Below are 21,970 nucleotides of genomic sequence, written 5' to 3' on the forward strand. Positions count from 1 at the left end.
ATGTTTTTTGGCAACATTCTCCTCTTTCAGTGTGAACTGGGTGGTCCTAATCTTGGGTAGCTCTTACATAAGCAGTTCCCTCACCAATCACAAGGCTGATATGATTTGTCCAGGCCAACTTTAAGAAAACTGTGTTCCCTCACAGTTTCTCTGCGTTTAAGATGGGAAAAAAATGATAGAAAGCTAACAATCATGTAAAAGCTAGTGTAGGAAGCTAGCTAAGCCATCCATTTGTTTGTTAGTCCTTTCATCTGTTCATTTAGTCCACCACACCTGCTTCCCTGGATGCAACTCCAGCAGTAAAGTGAATAAGAACCTTACCAGCTTTAAAATATTACTATAAAAAAGCAGGGTCATGTTTTGTATGATGGGCACAGCACAGTAGTCCACCTCCTCTATATCAAGGGTCAGCAACTTAAATGGTAAGGAGAGCCATTTTGTCCCTTCGAGAAAAATCAAACGACCTTGGGAGCCACATTTTATGTCCATTTTACCATCTTGGTTGGAAATATGTCTCAGTATGTGCTGATGTGCTAGTATAAGCTAAAAATATATAATATAAATGAAAACACAGACTTACTTTGCTCTGCTTTAAGCTTTAGCTCAGCTGTAGCCACTTTACTCACATCTCCGGCAGCAAACTCTTCCGCAAAAGTAGAATAGTTTCTTGTAAAATGTCTCTCAACGTTAGTTTTTTACGAGGCTGAGCTCAGCTTCTCATTCGCCAACTTCTTGTTTGAATTTTTCTGTTCTGCCTTAAATGGTGCCTGAGGCGCCGGAATGCAACTGCTGCACCATTTAAGGTGGAACTGGAAAATTCGAACTGAAAATTCGAAGCTAACTTCAGCCTCATGTTGTGGGAGATTTTATGTATAGCAGACTTTTTTCTCACAGTTAAGTCCCTTATAAGGCTTTACAAGAATAATGAAGCACATTTAGCTGCATGTTTAGCAGAATAAAAACTACTTTCTGGACCCTCCTCCTGCACACTGACCACTGCCTCTACACTGTATTTCATTAGTAAAATTAAGCACTGTCCCTGATTAGTTGACAGCTGCACACGGCGCCAACCAGTGGATATATTGATTGACTATTCGGCTAATCTATGCAGTCCATAGTTGATGCTTTCAGCTTTGGCAAACACTGTAAATATATTGCCAAGCCAGCAAATCCTGTTCAGCTGAACTAAACAGAGAGAGAGAGAGAGAGAACGAGAGAGAGAGAGAGCGCAAGTAGTGCTGGGGTGGGTCCTCGGGGTTCTGGCTGTAATTGAACTGGTGTCAGTGTTTGGCAGAGGTTGGGCTGAGTGAGAGAGAAGTGCCACACGCTTTCTGAAATCAGAGCCCACCATCTCCCCTCTGCTGCTCTCTGCTTTCATTCTGCTGCCTGTCTGTCACTCTCTCCTCTCCTCTCCTCTCCTCTCCTCTCTTATCTCTTTTCCCTTCCCCCCTCAACTTGGTAACATTCCCATGTCATCTCCCTGCCTCTTCTCTTCTCTTCTCTTCTCTTCTCTTCTCTTCTCTTCTCTTCTCTTCTCTTCTCTTCTCTTCTCTTCTCTTCTCTTCTCTTCTCTTCTCTTCTCTTCCCTTCCCTTCCCTTCCCTTCCCTTCCCTTCTCAGTGTTTTGGCCTGATAGTGATTCCTTCTCTTTGTCTCTCTCTATTATCTTTGTTCTGTCATTCACTGTCTGTTTTCTTTCTCTCTCCTCCTTTCTGCCTTGTTCTCCTGCTCTTCTCTCATCTCCCTGCAGTCTCTCAATCTGGCAACCCTTCCTTCCCTCTATTTCTCTCTCTATCATCCTCATTGTCTCAGTCTCGTTCACTGTGTTTGTAATCTCCTTCTCTTTCTATCTTCTCTCTTCTTTCTGCTTCTCTTCTCGCTTCTTTCTGCTTCTCTTCTCTTCTCTTCTCTTCTCTTCTCTTCTCTTCTCTTCTCTTCTCTTCTCTTCCCTTCCCTTCTCTTCCCTCACTGTTTTTGCCTGATAGTCATTCCTTCTATTTGTCTCTCTATTATCCTTGTTCTCTCATTCACTATTTAATCTTCTCTCTCCTCTCCTCTCTTTTTCTATCTGTTCTTCTTCTCTCGTCTGGTAAACATCCATTTTCTATGTCCTCTCCCCTCTTTCCCCCAGCCCCCCCACTATCTCTCTCATCCCTCACTATCTGCAGCATCTCTCTCTGTCCGGCGTCCTCCCCGCAGATCTCGTTCTCTGTTCTTTGTCTCATTCTCTCCGATAAAGCCATTAGCGTGTCCTTTTCTCTACCTTTGGCTTGACATTTCTGCGTTTTGGAGGACAGAGGCATGGAGTGTACGGCACTGTGTTAACTGGGCCCATGGGACGCACCGCGCTACTCCCAACAGACGGGTGATTCATGCCGCGATTCTTTCTCTCTCTATCCTTTTCTACCCCTCCGTTTTGCTCTCCATTCAGCAGTGATGTCATCTCCACTTCAGTGACTAAGCCAGATTGATTTCTGATCTACTGCTCTCTCCGCGCTTTACTTAATGGCCCTAAGTCTAGACTCCCACATCATGCATATGAAACAATCCATTCAGATCCTAAATGATGCTGGGTTTGTATACAACCTCTAGTGACTCAATCCGTGGCTCAAGTACTATAATTAGTGACTAGCTTCTATTGACAGCACGGTGAGCCCAGGTCCTTATCTGGCTACGCTACTCAATACTGTCTATAGCGTTTCTAATGCGCTGGCCTCGCGGCCGCCTACCTGTCAGAGATGCCCAGAGAAACAGCCTGAGGCAGTGTTGTGCTTTGTGCTTCGTGTTTTGCTCATCTCAGTGCACGCATAGACAGTCATTTCATCCTTTATGGCTTGCAGCCAAAATGCAAATGAGTCACGTACAGACACAGACGCACATGGGTCAATAGCATGACTTGAATTTGTTGCATCCAAGTCCATTATTTTCTTATGAAATAATTCAATAAATATATGACACATACCAGATTATTCTACAGTGCTTCTTTCATGTGAATGCATTTCCAGTGCCTCCCATAGTATAAAAATGTCCGCTGGCGCGAAAAAAACATAGTTTTTGATTGAAACATTAAATTTCATAACATGTTTGTATGCTAGGTTTAAATAGGGCAGGTTTAAAAATATTCAGCTCACTGAAAAAGATTTATTATTTGTAAATTCTGATTTCCTCAGATGCCATAAGGCACAACTAACAAGAAGTTGTTTTTATTCTGTCATGAGTGAGCAGGGTATTGCTCTATAAAGACCCCAATTGGCCTTATGGTGCAATGCCAAGTCAGTAGCCCTGTCAACACATTGACATTTTCGATTGCCAAGTCACATAGTGTGACCACAGGAAAACCATGGACAGTTGTTATTATTATGAGGTTAATTTATTTGAAAAAATCTGTAACTTTGAGTTGAAGGACTTTTATTATCTATGTGGGTCTAAGTACAAAGACTAGTTTGCATGTGGTAAATAAAAATATAATACGTGTTACATAATGTCTGGTTGCACCGCTGGACATTTTTGTCAGTGGTAAAACTGATGATCCTGTTTAAAAAATGAGTTTATACAATTATTAAAGCTGTGAAACAATACACTGAATGGATTCTTGCTGAATAAATAGGAAGTTTTTTAAAAAGATCATTTTGACCTTGACCCACATGCTAGAGGTTGCACTGACTAGTCAACTAATCAACTTGTCGACTTTACTGCTCGGCGATGACACTTTGAGCTTGATGTTGACTAGTCACTGATCACATGATTATGACACTAACAACATGGACACTTCAGAGAAGACAACAGGTGAGGAGCCTGGTGATTTCGGGGTCCAAATGCCTGGTTCCTGGAAGACTAGCAATGTGATCCAGGGCTCATTGGAAGGGGCGTGTCGCTCTACTGACCTGCGGAGTTTGGCTTTGTTCTAAGATTTCTAAGGTGCTTCAAAGATCAGATACTGAACATCATTATCTCTGGTTTCCAGAAGACTACAATAAAAAAGTCATGCATTGTTGGAGAGGGGGCACAACATCCTGTAATCCTGTGAAGTGTAAAGTCGGTTACTCTTTATTTTCACAGAGTTATGGCGCTCTAAAGTTCTCTGGCCCTCCGGACCTCCACTACAGCTGAGTGTCTCAGTAAGGCCGCCTAGTGGGCACCTAATTCGAATACAAATTTGCGAGATTCCGGGGTCCTTATCTCTGGGATCAATGCAGGGCTTGTTGAAAAGGCTACGTCATGCTGTACTGACATATGGAGTTTGGCTTTGTCACGGATTTTAAAAGTCGGAAATTTTAATGTCACCTTTTGCAAAGCATTCCCTTCTCCTGTGGTTTTATTCATGGTGTTATCAGCGATCAGTCGATGTCGACTCAACTTTCATCACGTAACTGTCGACGACTACCGCATACATGCAGGCGCTGGCACCATGCAGGATGAGATCTGAGCCATTAGGCATTAAACAGGCCTCGTTCCAAGTGAATGTGACTTATGTGTACATAAATAACGAGCGCGCTTCAACATATCCACATACCCACCGCTCAAACACCTACGTGCACCGCCTCGGATGGGCAACTCCGGAATTAAGATATGAGAAAATGATATATGTGCAATTCAGAGCAGCGAGAGTCATTCCTATGTGCGTAGGTGTGTGTGTGTAAAAACACACATATGCCCCCTGCTCCACCATTTCCAGCAGACGAGAGGGAAATTGCAGCAGAACGAATAGGTGGGTGGTAATGAGTCCAGGGGAGAATCTAATCAGCTCTTAAATTAAAACTCAACATTTATGCAACATTAATGAACGGAAAGCATATTTATGCAAAAAAGCGTGCAAAACTCCCCACCGGCCACCAGCTTCCTGACGGGCTCACGTGCGCCGCTGCCGTCTGCCATGTGTGCCGAGCGCAGGCTGCTCAGGTGACTGATAGGATGTTTTATTGGGTCGAGAAGTTGCGGAGCATGACCGTTTGGTTGCTTAGGGCTATATATCCGCAGCATAAATGCATCTGACAGATTTGGACAGGAAGCTGCAGGTACGGTGGATGTAGAGATGAAACAAAGGTTAGGGGGCTGGGCTCTGGGCTGGGCTGGGAGAATGTTGGAGGTCAGTGGGTGATTAGGTTACTCACAGGCTGGAGGAGGCGTTTTAATGCTCTGTGTCTCAATTTAAGCATTATGTTCTCACCCTCAAGGCCTCACTGGTGGGGCACAAGTACAGCGCGTGGGTATCTTAGTGCTTGAGACTCATCAAAAATGAATATTCAGTTAATAGTTAAATAAAGTCTAAGTGCTGGCCCGTTCATAAAGCAGTTTCATTTACATAGCACTTCAGTGTGCAACATTCCACACAGTACTTTAATGTGCAGCATTCCATACAGTACTTCGTTATGCATACTTTAGTGTGCAACATTCCATGCAGTACTTCTGTGTTCAACATTGCACACAGTATTTCAGTGTGCAACATTCCATGTGAAACTTCAATGTGCAGCATTCCATATGACACTTCAGTGTGCAACATTCCATATGACACTTCAGTGTGCAGCATTGCACACAGTAATTCAGTGTGCAATATTCCATATGACACTTCAGTGTGCAACATTCCATGCAGTGCTTCAGTGTGCGACATTCAATATGGCACTTTAATTTGCAACATTCCACATTCCATATGGTACTTCATTGGGCAACGTACCATACAGTACTTCCGTGTCCAGCAATCCGTACTGTACTTCAGTGTGCAACATTCCATACAATACTTCAGTATGCAACATTCCGTGTGGTACCTCAGTGTGCAACATTCAACACGGTACTTTAATGTGCAACATTCCTTATGGTACTTTAATATGCAACATTTCATACAGTGCTTCATTGTGCAACATTCCATATGGAACTTTAATTTGCAATATTCCACATTCCATATGGTACTTCAGTGTGCAACGTACCATACAATACTTCTGTGTCCAGCATTCCATTTTGTACTTCAATGCACAACATTCAATACTGTACTTCAGTGTACAATATTCCATACATCATTTCAGTATGCAGCATTCCATAAATCACTTCAGTGTGCAGCATTCCATAAATCACTTCAGTGTGCAGCATTCCATACAGTACTTGAATATGCAACATTCCATACAGTAATCCATTGTGCAAGATTCCGTACAACATTCCATACAGTAATTCATTGTGCAAGATTCCGTGCATTGTACTTCAGTGCACAACATTCAATACTGTACTTCAGTGTACAATATTCCACACATCATTTCAGTGTGCAACATTCCATACAGTACTTTAATATGCAACATTCTAACAAGTGCTTCGGTGTGCAGAATTCCATACTGCACTTTGTAAAATTCAATACAATACTTCAGTGTGCAGCATTCCATAAATCACTTCAGTGTGCAGCATTCCATACAGTACTTGAATATGCAACATTCCATACAGTAATTCATTGTGCAAGATTCCGTATATTTTTTGGAGGTACATTTTGTGGTGGTTCTAGTACATGATCCAGCTGTTAAAGGTTCACTACATTCTATCTTGTCTTATCTTATCTTATCTTATCTTAATTGATCTCATTAATGGTACGCTACATTCAATAGATTTCCATAGAATGGACATACTGCCTTCAGTAAAAGAAGCTGGTACACAGGGTTGTAGTAATATGATCTGATTGTTTTGCGTTACTTTTGGATTATTTGTGTTTTCGAAGGCATATAATTAAATAAAGACAACAGCAAAAGTATTTAGGCACATACAACTTTAACTCTGCACAAGGAAACCTGCACTGTTTTCTGAAGCAATATGATAGATTATAGGCAAATTGTCTGTTGTTCATACCAAAGTCATGGATAAGTCTGTATAGAACCATCAAGAACCCTTGAAGAACCATCTTTTTAAGAATGCTGTTTGAATGCAATAATGCTGGTATTCACCCTATTTTTACAGTGTACCTGTAATCTGATTACGGTCTTTTTCCTGTAATTGTAACGGAACCTTTTTTCATATCCTGACTACATTGCTGTTAAATGCATTCCGTTACTACCCAACCCTGCTAGTACTCTACAGAAGTACAGAAGATTTGAGAGACAGCCCTGAAGATCAGGGTCGAGTAGCCGAGCAGTGTTACCCAGGAAATCCAGCATCAGCCACAGTGAGGCTCTTCTGACTCGCTTGTCCAGACAGATCGTTCAAAGGAGAATGGCTTTATGTACGGTGTTGTCACACACCAACCTGCAAACCGTCCATGACATCCAGCTGAGCGTGGCTAACTGAGACAGATAGAGGTGGTTTAGATGTCTGGATCCCAGACAGTTTCACCGTAGAATTAACTGAAGCGGAATCTGATCTGGTGGTGGAATCCGAGCGCAACCGCTAAGCTATTTTAGCCAAACATGTTTTGTTTGGCATCACTGAATAAAAGAATAAAATAAATATTTATACACAATTTTCTACTTACCCAAAATGGACAAAAGTAGGTTGCATACACTGTTAGAAATAAAGGTTCTGTGCAGGTACATTTATCATTCATCAAGGTACAAACATGGTAAATGTTCCCTCAAAGGTACAGCAGTGGTTTTAAGGTCTGATTGTGTACCTTAAATAGGTTTTTCCAGGTGAAAAGTACATATTTGTACCTTTTCATAACCTAATATTTTAAAACACTAAGATAAAAAGCCTGGAGACGAGACGGGGTGTGTGGAGTCAATACAACTTAGAAAATATTATTTCAATGGATTATGGTACAGTTATGTTCCCTGACTAAAGGTACTGAGATGTACCCTTGAGGGTCCCACCCCAGTGACAAGAGGGGTACTGCCCCAGTGACAGTTTCAGACCTTTATTTCTGACAGTGTAGCTAAAAACTCTTGAAGTTTATGATGCATGATGCTCATTGGTGGGCTTCAGTTACTTGTTAGTGAGCTTAGCTTCAGTGCAAAACTAAAGGAGCAAAGTTCAGATATGAACCATGTCCTGGCTGATTGGATACATTTGGGACAAGGAGAAAATAGTGTAGTCTGATTTTTTGCCAAACTGTTCTTTCAGTTGTCCCCCCACTTGTAGATATATTTGCAACACGGTGAAGTGCAGATGGCTACATGCTTGATATTAAAGATGTGTGTGTGTCTTTCCTGAAGTGGGCTGCTCAGTCTCCTCAGTGGAGAAGCATGGACCTCTATGGTTGCTCCTCTTTCAGAATGAGACGGTTGATTCCTGTTGGGGTGGTGGGAGCCCCATGGTCAGAGAACAAGACTATGGTTTTAGGCCTGCATTAGTCACTTTATGTAATCTGCACTGCACTTTCTGGCCTCTTACTGACCAACCTTCATTTAAACAAGAGCAATAGCTAGAACTTACTCACACTAGTCTGCGTGTTCTGTCTATACTTTGTCTTACTTATCTGTACTTGTCAGTGAATGGCCTTGTTTGCCACCTGGATGGTCTGTTCTGGTAGACTGAATTGTATTTTTGTGTATATGTAATATCTGAATTCTTTGTTACCTGTTACACTGTGACAAACGAGATTGTATTTTGTGCTCCTTATATACCTGCCATGGACCACTGAATTTATCACAGATGCTCCTAGCACTTCCAACACAACAGAAAACCTTCCCTCTGCAGCAGGATTCCACAAGCTTGTGTAGTTTATACATGCAGTAATTTTGGAACATATGCTCATCATTTTATTAATAAAAATGTATAAAATATTAACAGATAGTCAGTATTTTGAATACAAGTAAATTATTTATGCCAAACCTTAATAGAAGTATGTAGTCAGCATCAAACCTGAGCCCTGAATCTAAGATGTTTTTCTCTTTGTGAAAAACGAATGACATTTTCAAAACACTTAGTAAGGTGTGGGACGAGATTCTAATGCATGGGGATGAGATGAGCCTTGACCACAGCTTAATAAGACATGATCTTGTTCCCATGCCTTACAAATTCGTGGCCATGCATTAGGATCTCATTCCCACATGTTAATACGGCGTGACCACGCATTATTTTTAGTGTCACCAGCAGGCCCCCGTACTATTGCACCCTGCGGTGAACAAAAATGTTCCAAGCCTGATATGTTTTACACTTGTGTACATTTTCTTCATGGGTGTCTAGATCTTCTGAATTATGAGGTCACTTAGCATTCACACATCTTCTTGGCCGTGGGGAGAGCTGGAGCCCATCCCAGCAGTCATTGAGTGGAAGGCAGGATACACCCTGGACAGGTCACCAGTCCATCGCAGGGCAGACACACAGACATAAACATTCACACCTAGGGGCAATTTAGCATGTTCAATTGGCCTGACTGCATGTCTGTGGACAGTGGGAGGAAACCCACACAGACATGGGGAGAACATGTAAACTCCACACAGAAAGGACCCCGGTCGCCTGGCCGGGGAATTGAACCCAGGCCCTCCTTGTTCTGAGGCGGCAACGCTACCCACTGCACCACCGTGCTTCCCACTTAGCATATGAATAATGCAACACACCTGCGGTAAGCATGCTAACTCTCCTGACATCACAGGGACGATACACTTCTACACTATTATAAACCAGCACCAGCTACTCGAACTGCACACTGTTACTGCCAAACCAACTTAACTACACATTAACAAAGCTTCCTGGACTGTGTGAGGTATTTTGGTGAGGTTGCCAGTCTTATAATGTCAATTTAGAGCTTGCATTCAGCTCCTTAACAGCCTCATAATTGAGAGGATCCAATGACATTTGGAGGCAAAATGCTGGCAAAATGTATCAGTGTTAGAACATTTTTGGGGCACAATAACAGCTGTTTTAGAAAATTCTATTCATTTTTTTATCCTAAAAAAGATGGTTCTTCAAGTGTTCCTAACCTTGACCAGCTAAATCAACACCAGACCAGCATAGACCAGTTTAGACCAGCATGGAATGCATGTTCTAAATAGCACCAAAAAGGGTTCTTCTATTGTCACAGGCTTGAAAAAGATGGTGCCTCAAGGATTCTTCAGTAAAGAAAATGGTTCTATATAGAACCATGAACACACAACGAACCACTTTGCATGATTAAAGGGTTCTTTGCATCATGGGGGTTTCTTCAGATTGATGGAAAATGAGCAGGAATGTGCTATAGATGAATCGAAAAAGGTTCTATAAAGCACTCAAAAGGGTTCTTCTATTGATATAAGCTTGACGTCATAACAATAGAAATCTTTTTGGTGCTACATAGAACCCTTTTCAAAAAGGTTCTGTATAGAACCATCTACGTCACATTCTCAATCACTCTGAAAACCTACTGAATGATGCAAAGAACCAATTAATTTTGCAAAGGTTCTTCATGTATGTGATGATGTCTGACAATGTGCCATGGTAACTACAGACATTCAAAATGCGATAGATTTTAGACTATAATAGATTTCAGTTAAAAATGAGGAAAGTCCTGTGGCAGCCAGATAGAGATGAGGCCGAGGTTGTGCCCCTTGTAAAAATATTTTGTGGGAAAGCGCATGCAAAAACGCTTCTCCTGTCCCTTCCATTACTGGACAAACATCACACAGGCCCTACGACACTCACGCAAAGGGCAAGCATTCATAACTGTCCAAACTATTCTTATAAAAGGCGGCGTTTGCAGCATGAGGGGAAGTTCGTGCAGAATGAGGAACGAGGCTAATGACTGTGGCCCCGTCTCAACCTAGTCAGGCCCGAGTCTGGAAATAAAAACGCTAGGGAGGGAAGTCCAGACTACGTCTGTCTCGCGTAGCCGCAGGCCCTGCAGGCACCTTCAGCAGAACAGGACGGGAGGAGCTGTGTGCGGATATGTGTATGTGTGGCAGACTAGTAGGTCACAGAACAGGTTCTGCACTGTATTTTTAGATCAGTAATCTTTAATGCCATTTTAGGTGATGTTTCAGTTTTTGGGGAGGGTGGAGAATTCGATGCTGAAAATAGGGAGCTTGTGCTGCTCAAATTAAAAACGGAGAGTAGGGTAGGGCCGCAGGGGAGAGAGGAGGCGGGGGAGGAGAGGGGAGAAGACAGAGGACGGAGGTATAGTGAAAGATCGAAACGGTAAATAGAGGGAAAGAAAGTTATTAAAGCAATAAGCCTCTCCAGGTTGTGATTTTACCACAGGGGTGCTGTTAACTCACACGGGAATTACATCAATCTTTCAAAATGTCTGCATAATTAAATGGTTCAGGTGTAAACAAAGTCATTCAGAGTGATTTGACATGAAATGCTCGCTTCCAGAGAAACGTCGGAATTGTTCACCCGGGTTGTTGATAGGAACCAGACATCTAAAGATGTTTAATGTTTCTAAAAAACCACCTCACAGAAAGTTATTTCATGTAATGATAAGTCCACTTCCATGATGTCTAAGACATTTGTTTGCGACTGTTTTGAGCTGAAGTTTAGGCCTGAAACCTTTTCTAAATCACTGCACTGATACAGTCTGTCAGAGGGTTCACTTCCGTTTTTTGTACGCCATTTTTATGCATCAAGTCGTCCAACAGTGCAGTGATGCAATCTACTGAAAGCTTGAAATCTCAGCATTCCCACCATTTTATTATCTGTTATTCACAGCAATTCAGTTGGACTCGTTACAACATAAGCATCAAATGAGCAAACGCTAGCAAATCTGTGGGTCCTTACCTCTAAAGCCTTGCTGCTATCAACAGACGTCATAATCCAAACCATTTGGTCTTGATAACATGGCAAGAGTCAGAGATCAGTTTAGAGATCTGTGAGTCAGACAAAATAAATAAATAAACTCCTCCATTCTAGCCTCTGTTACTCAATTGAGGCTGATACTCTATCACTGTCAGGAATCCATACAATAATTCTTACTGTCGGAAAAAAAAAAATGAGAGTGTTACATTTCAGATGAGACCAAGATTTTGACTGTAGCCCAAAGTATGTGGGAACATAGCAAAAATGGGGCGACAGCTAAAAGGTTAAAGTCTTTGATGGTGATACATGCAGGGTGTTCTAAGGTTAAATAGTCCCTGAAAGAAAACATTTGTTAGATTAACCTCTATGATCTCATAGGATCTCATTCCCACGCATTAATATGGTGTTACGCATTATTTTTATTTATACAGAATGTCACCAGCAGGGCTCCAGAATTTTTAGCATTATTAACACTACATATAAAAACTCAGAAGATACATGTAGGTTTGCCGGTAAGCTTCTCTACAATGAGTCACTTCATAGCAAACCACTCTGAATTACTTTGTTTACATCTCAATGACTAAACAATGCAAACAATTTGAAAAAAAAAAATGTTATACGAGTGGATCAGACACAGCAGTGCTGCTGGAGTTTTTAAACCCTGTGTCCACTCACTGTCCACTCTATTAGACACTCCTACCTTGTCAGTCCACCTTGTAGATGTAAAGTCAGAGACGATAGCTCATCTGCTACTGCACAGTTTGTGTTGGTCATCCTCTAGTCCTTCATCAGTGCTCACAGGACGCTGCCCACAGGACGCTGTTGACTGGATATTTTTGGTTGGTGGACTATTCTCAGTCCAGCAGTGACACTGAACTCCAGCAGCACTGCTTTGTCTGATCCACTCAGACCAGCACAACACACACTAACACACCACCACCACATCAGTGTTACTGCAGTGCTGAGAATGATCCACCACCCAAATAGTACCTGCACAGTGAGGGTCCATGGGGGTCCTGACCACTGAAGAACAGGGTTAAAGGGGGCTAATAAAGTATGCAGAGAAACAGATGGACTACAGTCTGTAACTGTAGAACTACAAAGTGCACCTATATAGTAAGTGGAGCTGATAAAATGGACAATGAGCGTAGAAACAAGGAGGTGGTCATAACGTTGTGCCTGATCGGTGTAATTTGCCATTATTAATAATTGCACTGAAGAATTCTTCCATCAAGCAACATAACCATCAAAGGTCATTCCATAAAATTGAATTCTTTTTTGAAAAACGGAATTAAAACAGAAGTCAAAGGATTTCTGTGGTGGAGACTCCAACCTTAGGAATGCCAACCTTAATGTGGCAAAAGCATGAAACCCATTGTTTGAGACTTGTGAGTTTTGCTACAGTCTTTATTTGACTTACTGTTATTTTACTGCAGTGCCGTTCTCTGCCAGATATGGCTTCAAATAACAAGCCTTCCATCACAGAAAAACCGTCAGTCTGATGAACAGACTTTGCCATCTCCACAGAGAACACAGTTCCACTGCTCCACCTTTATATCCCGTTGCCATTGGACATGGTGACTTTAGGCTCATTTGTGATGCCTCATTCCATCTACAATGCTTTTCAAAGGAGAAATAACCCGTGGGAACACCTGTGTCAGTGCAACGTATGCACCTTGGAGTTGCTAAATTCATTAGAAGATATTGGACGTACTGTGTAAGTGAATATTATTTTATATTGTTAATATTGTTAATATTATCTGTATCACTGTTCTGAAAATGTGAAAGAAGCAGATTTTAAACCATCAGGCTGGAGAAGCAGAGAGGTGGAGATGGAGAAGGAGGGAGGACACAAAAGGAGGTAGAGAGGGATTGGCAGCAGTGACAGGAAGTGACAGAAAGCTTCGCTAGCACACAGGGTGGTAGCTACTTTACACTCCTATCACATAGTCCTCCTGTCCCCTAAGACATTTTAATCTGATCTGGGGAGCGAGTGTGAGGGAGAGAAAGAAATAGGGGCTGAGAAGAGAGCAGGGACGAGCACGGATGCGTTTTTACGTTCTCCTTGTATGCAATCCATCTCTGATGTCATTCCTCAAATGGCTCCTTTCAATCTCACTTTTATTTCCCTTGTCTTCCTCTGTTATGTGTATGTATACATTAAACTGAGTGTGGGTGCATTTTCCTGCGTAGGCCTACGTGCACGCTGTTTCTAATAGGATTAATATGAGAGGCATCCATCCTGACCGTCCCCCCGAGTGCAAACAGCAGCTCCATTGATTCCAAACATCTCCATTTTCCTGCCGAGTCCGAGCCGATTAGAACCCATGCTTCTTGACAGCAGCTCCTATCCTAACTTCATTGTTATCAGCTTTCTTCGTATTAGAGGCAGGGTTGGCACAAACCTGATTTTTTGCCGTCAGGTTGGATTAAATCACATTTGAGAGATTTGAGCCACTTTTACATGAGGTCTTCCGTTGGAAACGTGCCCATGCGTTTGTGCATCCACCTACAAACGGGTTCTGTTTGATTCCAGAAATGTTGGAGCAGATTCCGATTCCGATTCCAAGTGATGAGAATTGATCCCACGAGTCGATTCCAAAAACCAAGACATGGAGAAGGACATCTGGCAAAAATAAAGCGTATTATATTAATTAAATTTGACATAAAGGTTGCATAGACTAATCAGCTAGTCAACTAATAAATCTGCTAGTTGGCGCTGTGGACAAATGCAAGAGGATATCTCATTTACTAGCTCAAACACAATTCAGTACTAATAATTCTAATAATCATTTTTATTTCTATAACACTTTTAATGCTGATGGCAGCTCAAAGTGCTTTACAGACAGGTGATAATAAGCTTAATAGTAATAGATGAAATTATAAGTATTCATTTAGAATCATATAAGAAAATGACACAGATCAAATTAAAAGATAAATACTAAGAGACTAGCAGACTAGATTTTAATTAAATGCTCAGTTAAAGAGATTTTTTAGATTAGTATTTAGATGCTTATTAAAAGTGAGCACTGAGCTTGACTGTCTAATAAAAGGTGGAATTGAGTTCCACAATTTAGAAGCAGAATAACTGAACAAGGCCTTTCCGTGTTTTCTGTATTTTACAGAAGGTGTTTGCAGAAGGTCAGTATCTGCAGATCTAAGATCATTTGCTGGAACATAAACAGACCTTCTGTGATGTAAGCGGTGCTTTAAGGTCATTTAGAGCCTTAAAAACTTGAACTTTAAAATCTATCCTAAATGATGTTCTTTCAAAATGGGAGTGATCAAATGGGACATCATGAATACTCCTGGTTCAGTGACTAGGCCTATGACTAAGCTCTGAAAGGCTTATTGAAAGACTTAGAATTGTTTTTTGCCCATTAACTAGTGCACAGAGCAAAGCCTGTTGAAAATCCCCATGAGAGTCTAGATTCTGAGAGCTGTGGTGATTTTTGTGTGCGGTTTACATCAGACAGTCATTCTCTGTGCTGAGTGTCTGAGGCTGAAAATTACTGAAAAACCACATGAAGTTGTGAAAGGATGCCTTTTTTCATATAGATTGTCTAGAACAGTGACAGCAGAACATCTTGTACTCCATATGCACACAGGCAAACTTCACGATTCTCAAATTCCACAATTGTGAAATTGAGTTCATAGCTTTGGAGTCAACTCTCGATTCCCGAATGCCTGGAATTAAGGAACTGATTCTTTTTGGGCTTGACTCCAAGACCTCTTCATAGCTCTGTCGAAAAAGATGGTTCTTCAAGTGTACTTTAGTAAAGAAAATGGTTCTATATAGGAACATGAACACTCCAAGAACACTTTGCATGATTAAAGGATTCTTTGCATCGTGAAAGGGTTTCTCAGATTGATGGAGAATGTGCTGTAGATGGTTCTACATAGAAATCTTTTTGAAAAGGGCTCTATATAGCACCAAAAAGGGTTCCATTATTGTTACAAGCCAAAGAAGCCTTTTTAGGTACTATATAGATCCCTTTTTGCTGAAGATGGACACGCTTGAACACGTCAGCAAAAATACTGTTCAAGTATATGAGAAACGAGGTTTTTGTCAAAATACCTGAGTTATTAACAATTATTTACTGATACATGTTTTTAGAAATGAAACACTACCAAACCCAATTCAGACAGAATGAAAATTTACAAATTGAGAAATCGAAATTTGCTCATCCTGCAGTCATTTTATCTGGTTGAGAGAGTTTTATCATGTGTAAAAGTTTTTATTTGATTTTTCGCTGATAAACTTTTTGCATTATGGTGGAGAATGTGCTGTAGATGGTTCTATATAGGACCAAAAGGGGTTCCAATATTGTTAAAAGCCCAATAACCCTTTTATGGTACTATATAGAACCCTTTTTGCTCAGAGTGTAAGCTAGAAACGATAAAACAATGACAAATTTGCCACCATGCTAACGTTAGCTTGAATACACGACAATAAAAACCTACACCCACTTAATCCTAACACTGTGACCTTTCAAGTGTGCATCAGCAGCAAATAACTTGATAAAATGAGTGCATGCAGGTCCTTTAAGGCAGAGGTGCATTTCCACTAATGGCAGATATGGATCACTTGGTGCAAGTCAATGCAGGACCATCAAATCTGAGAAAAACACAGAAATAGAGCTATAATATCAGCATAATCTTTACATCTCTTTCATTCTCTCTTCCTCTCTTTCTCACCCCTCCCTTCAGGCCCTGTACCCGAGCCCGGAGGAGGGTTGGCAAATCTACAGCTCGGCGCAGGATGCAGATGGGAAGTGTATCTGCACGGTGGTGGCTCCAGCCCAGAACATGTGTAACCGAGACCCTCGCAGCAGACAGCTCCGCCAGCTCATGGAGAAGGTGACAGCTGCTGAGCACGCAGGCCAGCCATCACTCACTGACTCACAAACAGTCTAAATCAAGCCACTAATACACTACATACACACAAACATACACCCATGCAGAGGTATAGACAACTCCATTCAAACCACTATTAACCCTCACCATACATTCAGTTTAGGAGGTGGCAAGTCACTAATGCTGCCTCAAGTTTGTCTCCTGTTGGCATGTATGAGGCTGCTCTTGTTGCGTGTAGGCGTCTAGCTTCTTATTCTTTTTATTGCTGTTTTGTATAAAACATAAACGTTAATAAGATGCTCTACTAGATTCTTTTTTCTTTGTGGCACTTTGTTCCTATTTCCAAAAGTACCACACAAAAAAACAGAGGAGAAACCTTCAGTTTATGTTTTAAACAAAACAGTGATACACATATGGATCATTCTACCAAATTGGTTTAAAGTTCAAAACACACGTTTAACTGACTTGAGTGACCCTATACCTTAATTATGTTCATATCATTAACACAAATGACGAATATTCAAATATATTCCCTACCAATACAATAATAAGCTTCCAAAATTTCACCAAATGTTTTGGTATTGGCTGTTTCGGTACAATTTTAGCTTATTTTGAGCAGAATTCAAAAACACTAACCAGCACATGACTAGCAAACACAGCTGAAACACTCAGTTGCAGAATACAGTATGTCTCGGTAGTGACAATTTCTAATGTTACACACAGATTTTTAGACTTTGGGACGCATTTACTTCAAAACAATGGGATCTAACTGCTTACCATGTGGCCAGGAGGGACAGTGATGCAGTCACTTCCTGCTCTAAAATATAGGGGTGGGGCTAAAATAAGGCTCTGCCTGTGAACTAAAAGTGTTTTGGTAGTGATTTTTTTTTTTCCAAATCTAAATCTTTCAATGACACTATACTCTAAAAAAAAACACAAAATTGAAGTATTTTCTTTACAAGTGTGAATTTAGAGGTTTGGGACTGACATATAAATGATGATTTTGTATATATTTATCTCAGTTAATGCCTAGGATTAAATAAAATCATAACATAATCATTGTAAATATCTAAGACCTGAATACTTCATTGTTTTTTAAGCTGTTTTGTTTACTGCGCAACTGCAGTTTGGATGAATTCAGTAGAATAGTCCATATAGTAGATATTTTTACAGTTTTTATCAGAAGCTGGACAGTGTACATGCCCACATGCAACAAGAACAGCACTAAACACGCCCACAAGAGACAAACTTCATTTTAAAAATCCTCAATTTTTAAAAATTCGTAAAATAGATATGTAATGTTTTAGAATGGAATGAATTTGAACTGTGTGTTATATGAAGTACACATTTTAATGATTCAGGAATCAGGATTGGAGAGAAAAATGTTGGATTGGTAACCATGGTGACCATAGTGGCTCCACTTTTTTGAACACGAAATTGGGAATTGAGAAAAACATCAAAAATGGGTGATAATAAACGTGTCTATATTTCGATATACAAAGTCAGTAGTGATGTTGTTGTTGCATGCATTATTAACATGTAAGTACACGCTTATAAGAGACACTTAATATGCAACCACTGATGCCAGCGCGATTCTTATGCTGTTACCACAAAAGCTGAAAACTTTTGACCTCGGGGACGGTGGACGTGTTCTCATCATGGAGACAGTGGTTCCGTGGTTTCTCTGGGTTGTGCTTGCTTGTCACATCACCTGCCGCTCTGCTGTGCTGCTTTGGCTTCTCACTGAAAATGAATGATTGTTTTCTGCTGTGTGAAAAGCCATTTAATCTCACGTGCACAGATGCAGATACAGATAACCCATTACAATCTGTTAACACACACACGCAAGTTGCAGTCATTACGTGACGCTGCCAAATCATTAGTTACCCGTGTTCTCCATTAGAGAAACTTTGTGAGGGAACATGAGGCAGGCGTGCATCTAAAAGAGGGCATGTCCTAAATACAGCCATGAAATTGGATTCATTCAGCCTTAGCCTTGTAGTCTTTTTTCCCCATTGTACCCATTAGACTAAGACTAGTTGAAGAAAAGCAGAGTGAAAAAAAAAGTTAAAAATAATCCACAAATCAGGAAATAGAGCACAACTCTGCGCGCCCTGCTACTAAACACATTCTGCACTCGCACACACACTTACACACTCAATCTCCCTAATGCTGGGATGACACAGACAATCTAATAACTGCTCAGCAGCACAGAGCGCTAACCCAGCGGCACAATGACACGCACATATACAGACTTGCTGGAACTGACTGAAAAAGAATCAGCCTGAAAATGCACATGACGGACCATGAATAGACCCTCACTCTTACAAATAATGGTGCTAAAAAGGGGTTTGTTGGTGCAGTGCTATAAAAGAACCACTTTGGGTTCCCTAAAGGCCCTTTCAGTGATTAGAAAATAAGTTGAATGAGCATGAAGAACCTTTTTACTCATAATGTAATACTTTTATTCCAATTACTTGAATCCTGCTGTATAACAGTGACATAACCATGCTATAAACATCTCACGGCTGACATCATACGCTGTCATGAGTTGATTTTTGTTCAGTAATATGACAGTGTTATGTTACTTATTTCTAATGACAGGTGTTTGATGTCATGATTAAACAGAGAAAATTTGCATGTGACATAAGCTGTCATGACATCAAAACATCAGACATGAGGATAACTTGACGCTGTTATATTGCTGAACAAAATCTGTCATTACAGCTTATAACAGCATATGACATGTTTATGCCATGAGTGTGTCAGTTTTATGCAACAAGGTCCAAGTATAGTATTTTTTCTATAGACCATAGAACCATTTAGGAGCCTTTATTTTTAGGAGAGCACCTGCACTGGAGTTGATGGTTCTTCAGTGGATGGTTCTTCACAAAAAAATAATGTGAAGGTTCTAAGAAGAGCCCTTAAGGTAGGTATAGAACCTTTATATTATGTGAGGATTCCTTACTCTTATCAGAGGTTCTTCAAGTTTACAAATCTTCAAGTTTTTAGGGAATTAAAATAGGTTCTTCTACGACATTGCTTAAAAAACTTTTTTGGCACCTTTTTTTGAAAGAATGTAGCGAAAAGACAGGAACTCATTGCTGAAGCAACTGCTCATTTTCTTAAATTATAGGATTATTATAATAATACTATAATTATATAATTATATTGAGTGTTGAGTCATTGAGTTTTCTTAACTGGTGTAATGCATTGAAATTATGGCCTGTGGTAATCAGTTATACACTTCAGGTGCAGTAGATAAAGGTCACCTAAGTACTCCTTCAATTGAAAGGCTCTTCAGGCAGATGTAGCTTTTTGAGTATGTAGCACTGGTGTTAGGAAAGTTGCAAGTATTATAGCACAAATTTAAATACTGTAGCACTGAAATAAGAACTATTCTAACGAACTGTTCTGTTCGTGAAACCTGCACACAAACCCACACCTGCAGGATTTTGTGTGTGTTTGCTGTCGTAGATTTTTTTCAGCAGGCAAATGTTAAAATCCCAAGTTGTAGCTGGCTTGACATACAACATTCCCACCCCAAAGTAAACAGCTTTTGCAGATTTTGTACATTGTGAGGTCCTTTGCTTACAGACATTTAAATGTATTCTACAATGTTCAGATTACTTGAAGGACTATTATTACCATAAACACTAGGAGATGGCTTGACCAGTGGAGAAACATTTCATGTTGGTTACACCATGTAGTGAATAGTTCACAAATTACATAATTACCTATAATAACCGTGAGCACAGGTACTTGGAAAATTGTTTAAATGGATATACACCAACTGGCCACTTCATTAACCTCCTTGTTTCTACGCTCATTGTCCATTTTATCAGCTCCACTTACCATAGAATTGCACTTTAGTTCTACAATTACAGACTGTAGTCCATCTGTTTCTCTGCATACTTTGTTGCCCCCTTTCACTTTGTTCTTCAATGGTCAGGACCCCCATGGACCCTCACAGAGCAGGTATTATTTGGGTGGTGGACCATTCTCAGCACTGCAGTAACACTGACGTGGTGGTGGTATGTTAGTGTGTGTTGCTGCACAGTTTGTGTTGATCATCCTCTAGTCCATCATCAGTGGTCACTGCTCTCAGGATGCTGTTGGCTGGATAATTTGGTCAGTGGACTATTCTCAGTCCAGCAGTGACACTCAGGTGTTTAAAAACAAACTGTGCAGCAGCAGATGAGCTATCGTCTCTGACTTTACATCTACAAGGTGGACTAACAAGGTAGGAGTGTCTAATAAAGTGGACAGTGAGTGGACACAGGGTTTAAAAACTCCAGCAGCACTGCTGTGTCTGATCCACTCAGACCAGCACAACACACACTAACACACCACCACCACATCAGTGTTACTGCAGTACTGAGAATGATCCACCACCCAAATAGTACCTGCTCTGTGAGGGTCCATGGGGGTCCTGATCATTGAACAACAGTATTGTCACATTGTACAGACTTATTAGAGAACCCAAAGTGTTTCTTCTATAACATCATTCAAAGAACCCTTCTTGGCGCCCTGATTTTTGTCAGTGTAAGCTAGAGGAGGAAGAGAGAGAGTGGGAGAGAAGGGAGAAAGGAGGGAGTAAATGCTGAGAAGTAATGGGAATGAAAGAAGAACGACGGTGCTATAGAACGGGTGAATGGTGGATGTTGACTCTGCTGAACTGCAGTTCAATCGATGCTGTTAAATGCAGCGCACTGGCGTGAATGGACTATCAGGGGAATATTAACCCTTAGAGGCCTGGACTTACTGTTGTTTCGCCACACATTCGATTTACTTTGCATTGTTATTTACATGTAATTACTCACAGATCCATAAAGAATTACATTTACATTTGATTTACATTCTGTATCGACAGGTAGGAGAAGGTGCTTCTGACTTCATTCTGTTTGTTTTGAAGTCACAAATGCTCACACAGTGTAAAAACAATGAAAAGCATTTTTTTTCTTCTGCAAAAAAAGACTGTGTACACAACAATAACTCTTCATTAAATTCAAACCATATTTAATATGAAAATAGTTGCTTAAAAGCTGCTTTAAGTTTGATTCAAATGTGTACATTGGCTCCACATGAATGAAACATGTTACATGTAACATATTTCATTTTGTGTGGAGCCAGTCTACACATTTGAATCCTGTAAATTCAACCACTTCTTTAGTGTTACATACACAGAATATGATACGGGTTAGAAGAATTACAATGTAAGAAGATTTTCAAAAGAGAGAGACCACTTATTTATTTATTTCTGTTCAAAATGACCATTAAGTACACATATTTCTTTTTTAGTGTATAAAAACAACCTCCAAAACTAAAACTAGAAAAAAAGTGTTTTAACTATACAGAAAAAAAACAATATGCAAGACCACCAAAACTACCTTCAGATAAACAGCACTTTCATCCTTGAGAGAGAGGAGAAAATCAAGCTCCACTCCTGCTTCAGATCTACACTGTGAGAACACAACTCAACACTGAGTCTAAAAGGT

General features: G+C 40.5%; 1 protein-coding gene across 2 annotated transcripts in view; it reads left to right on the forward strand.

Moving 5' to 3' along the window:
• The window catches only part of olfm2a (olfactomedin 2a), a 151,742-nt gene that overhangs the window by 97,977 nt on the left and 31,795 nt on the right, over window positions 1–21,970 (forward strand). For both annotated transcript variants that reach the window (XM_036567516.1, XM_036567515.1), the window contains exon 2: window positions 16,326–16,475. In XM_036567516.1, coding sequence (XP_036423409.1) covers window positions 16,326–16,475 — 150 coding nt within the window. The remainder of the gene's footprint in view (window positions 1–16,325; window positions 16,476–21,970) is intronic.

The sequence above is a fragment of the Colossoma macropomum genome, unplaced genomic scaffold, assembly GCF_904425465.1.
Source record: "Colossoma macropomum unplaced genomic scaffold, Colossoma_macropomum, whole genome shotgun sequence".
NCBI classification, from domain to species: Eukaryota; Metazoa; Chordata; class Actinopteri; order Characiformes; family Serrasalmidae; genus Colossoma; species Colossoma macropomum.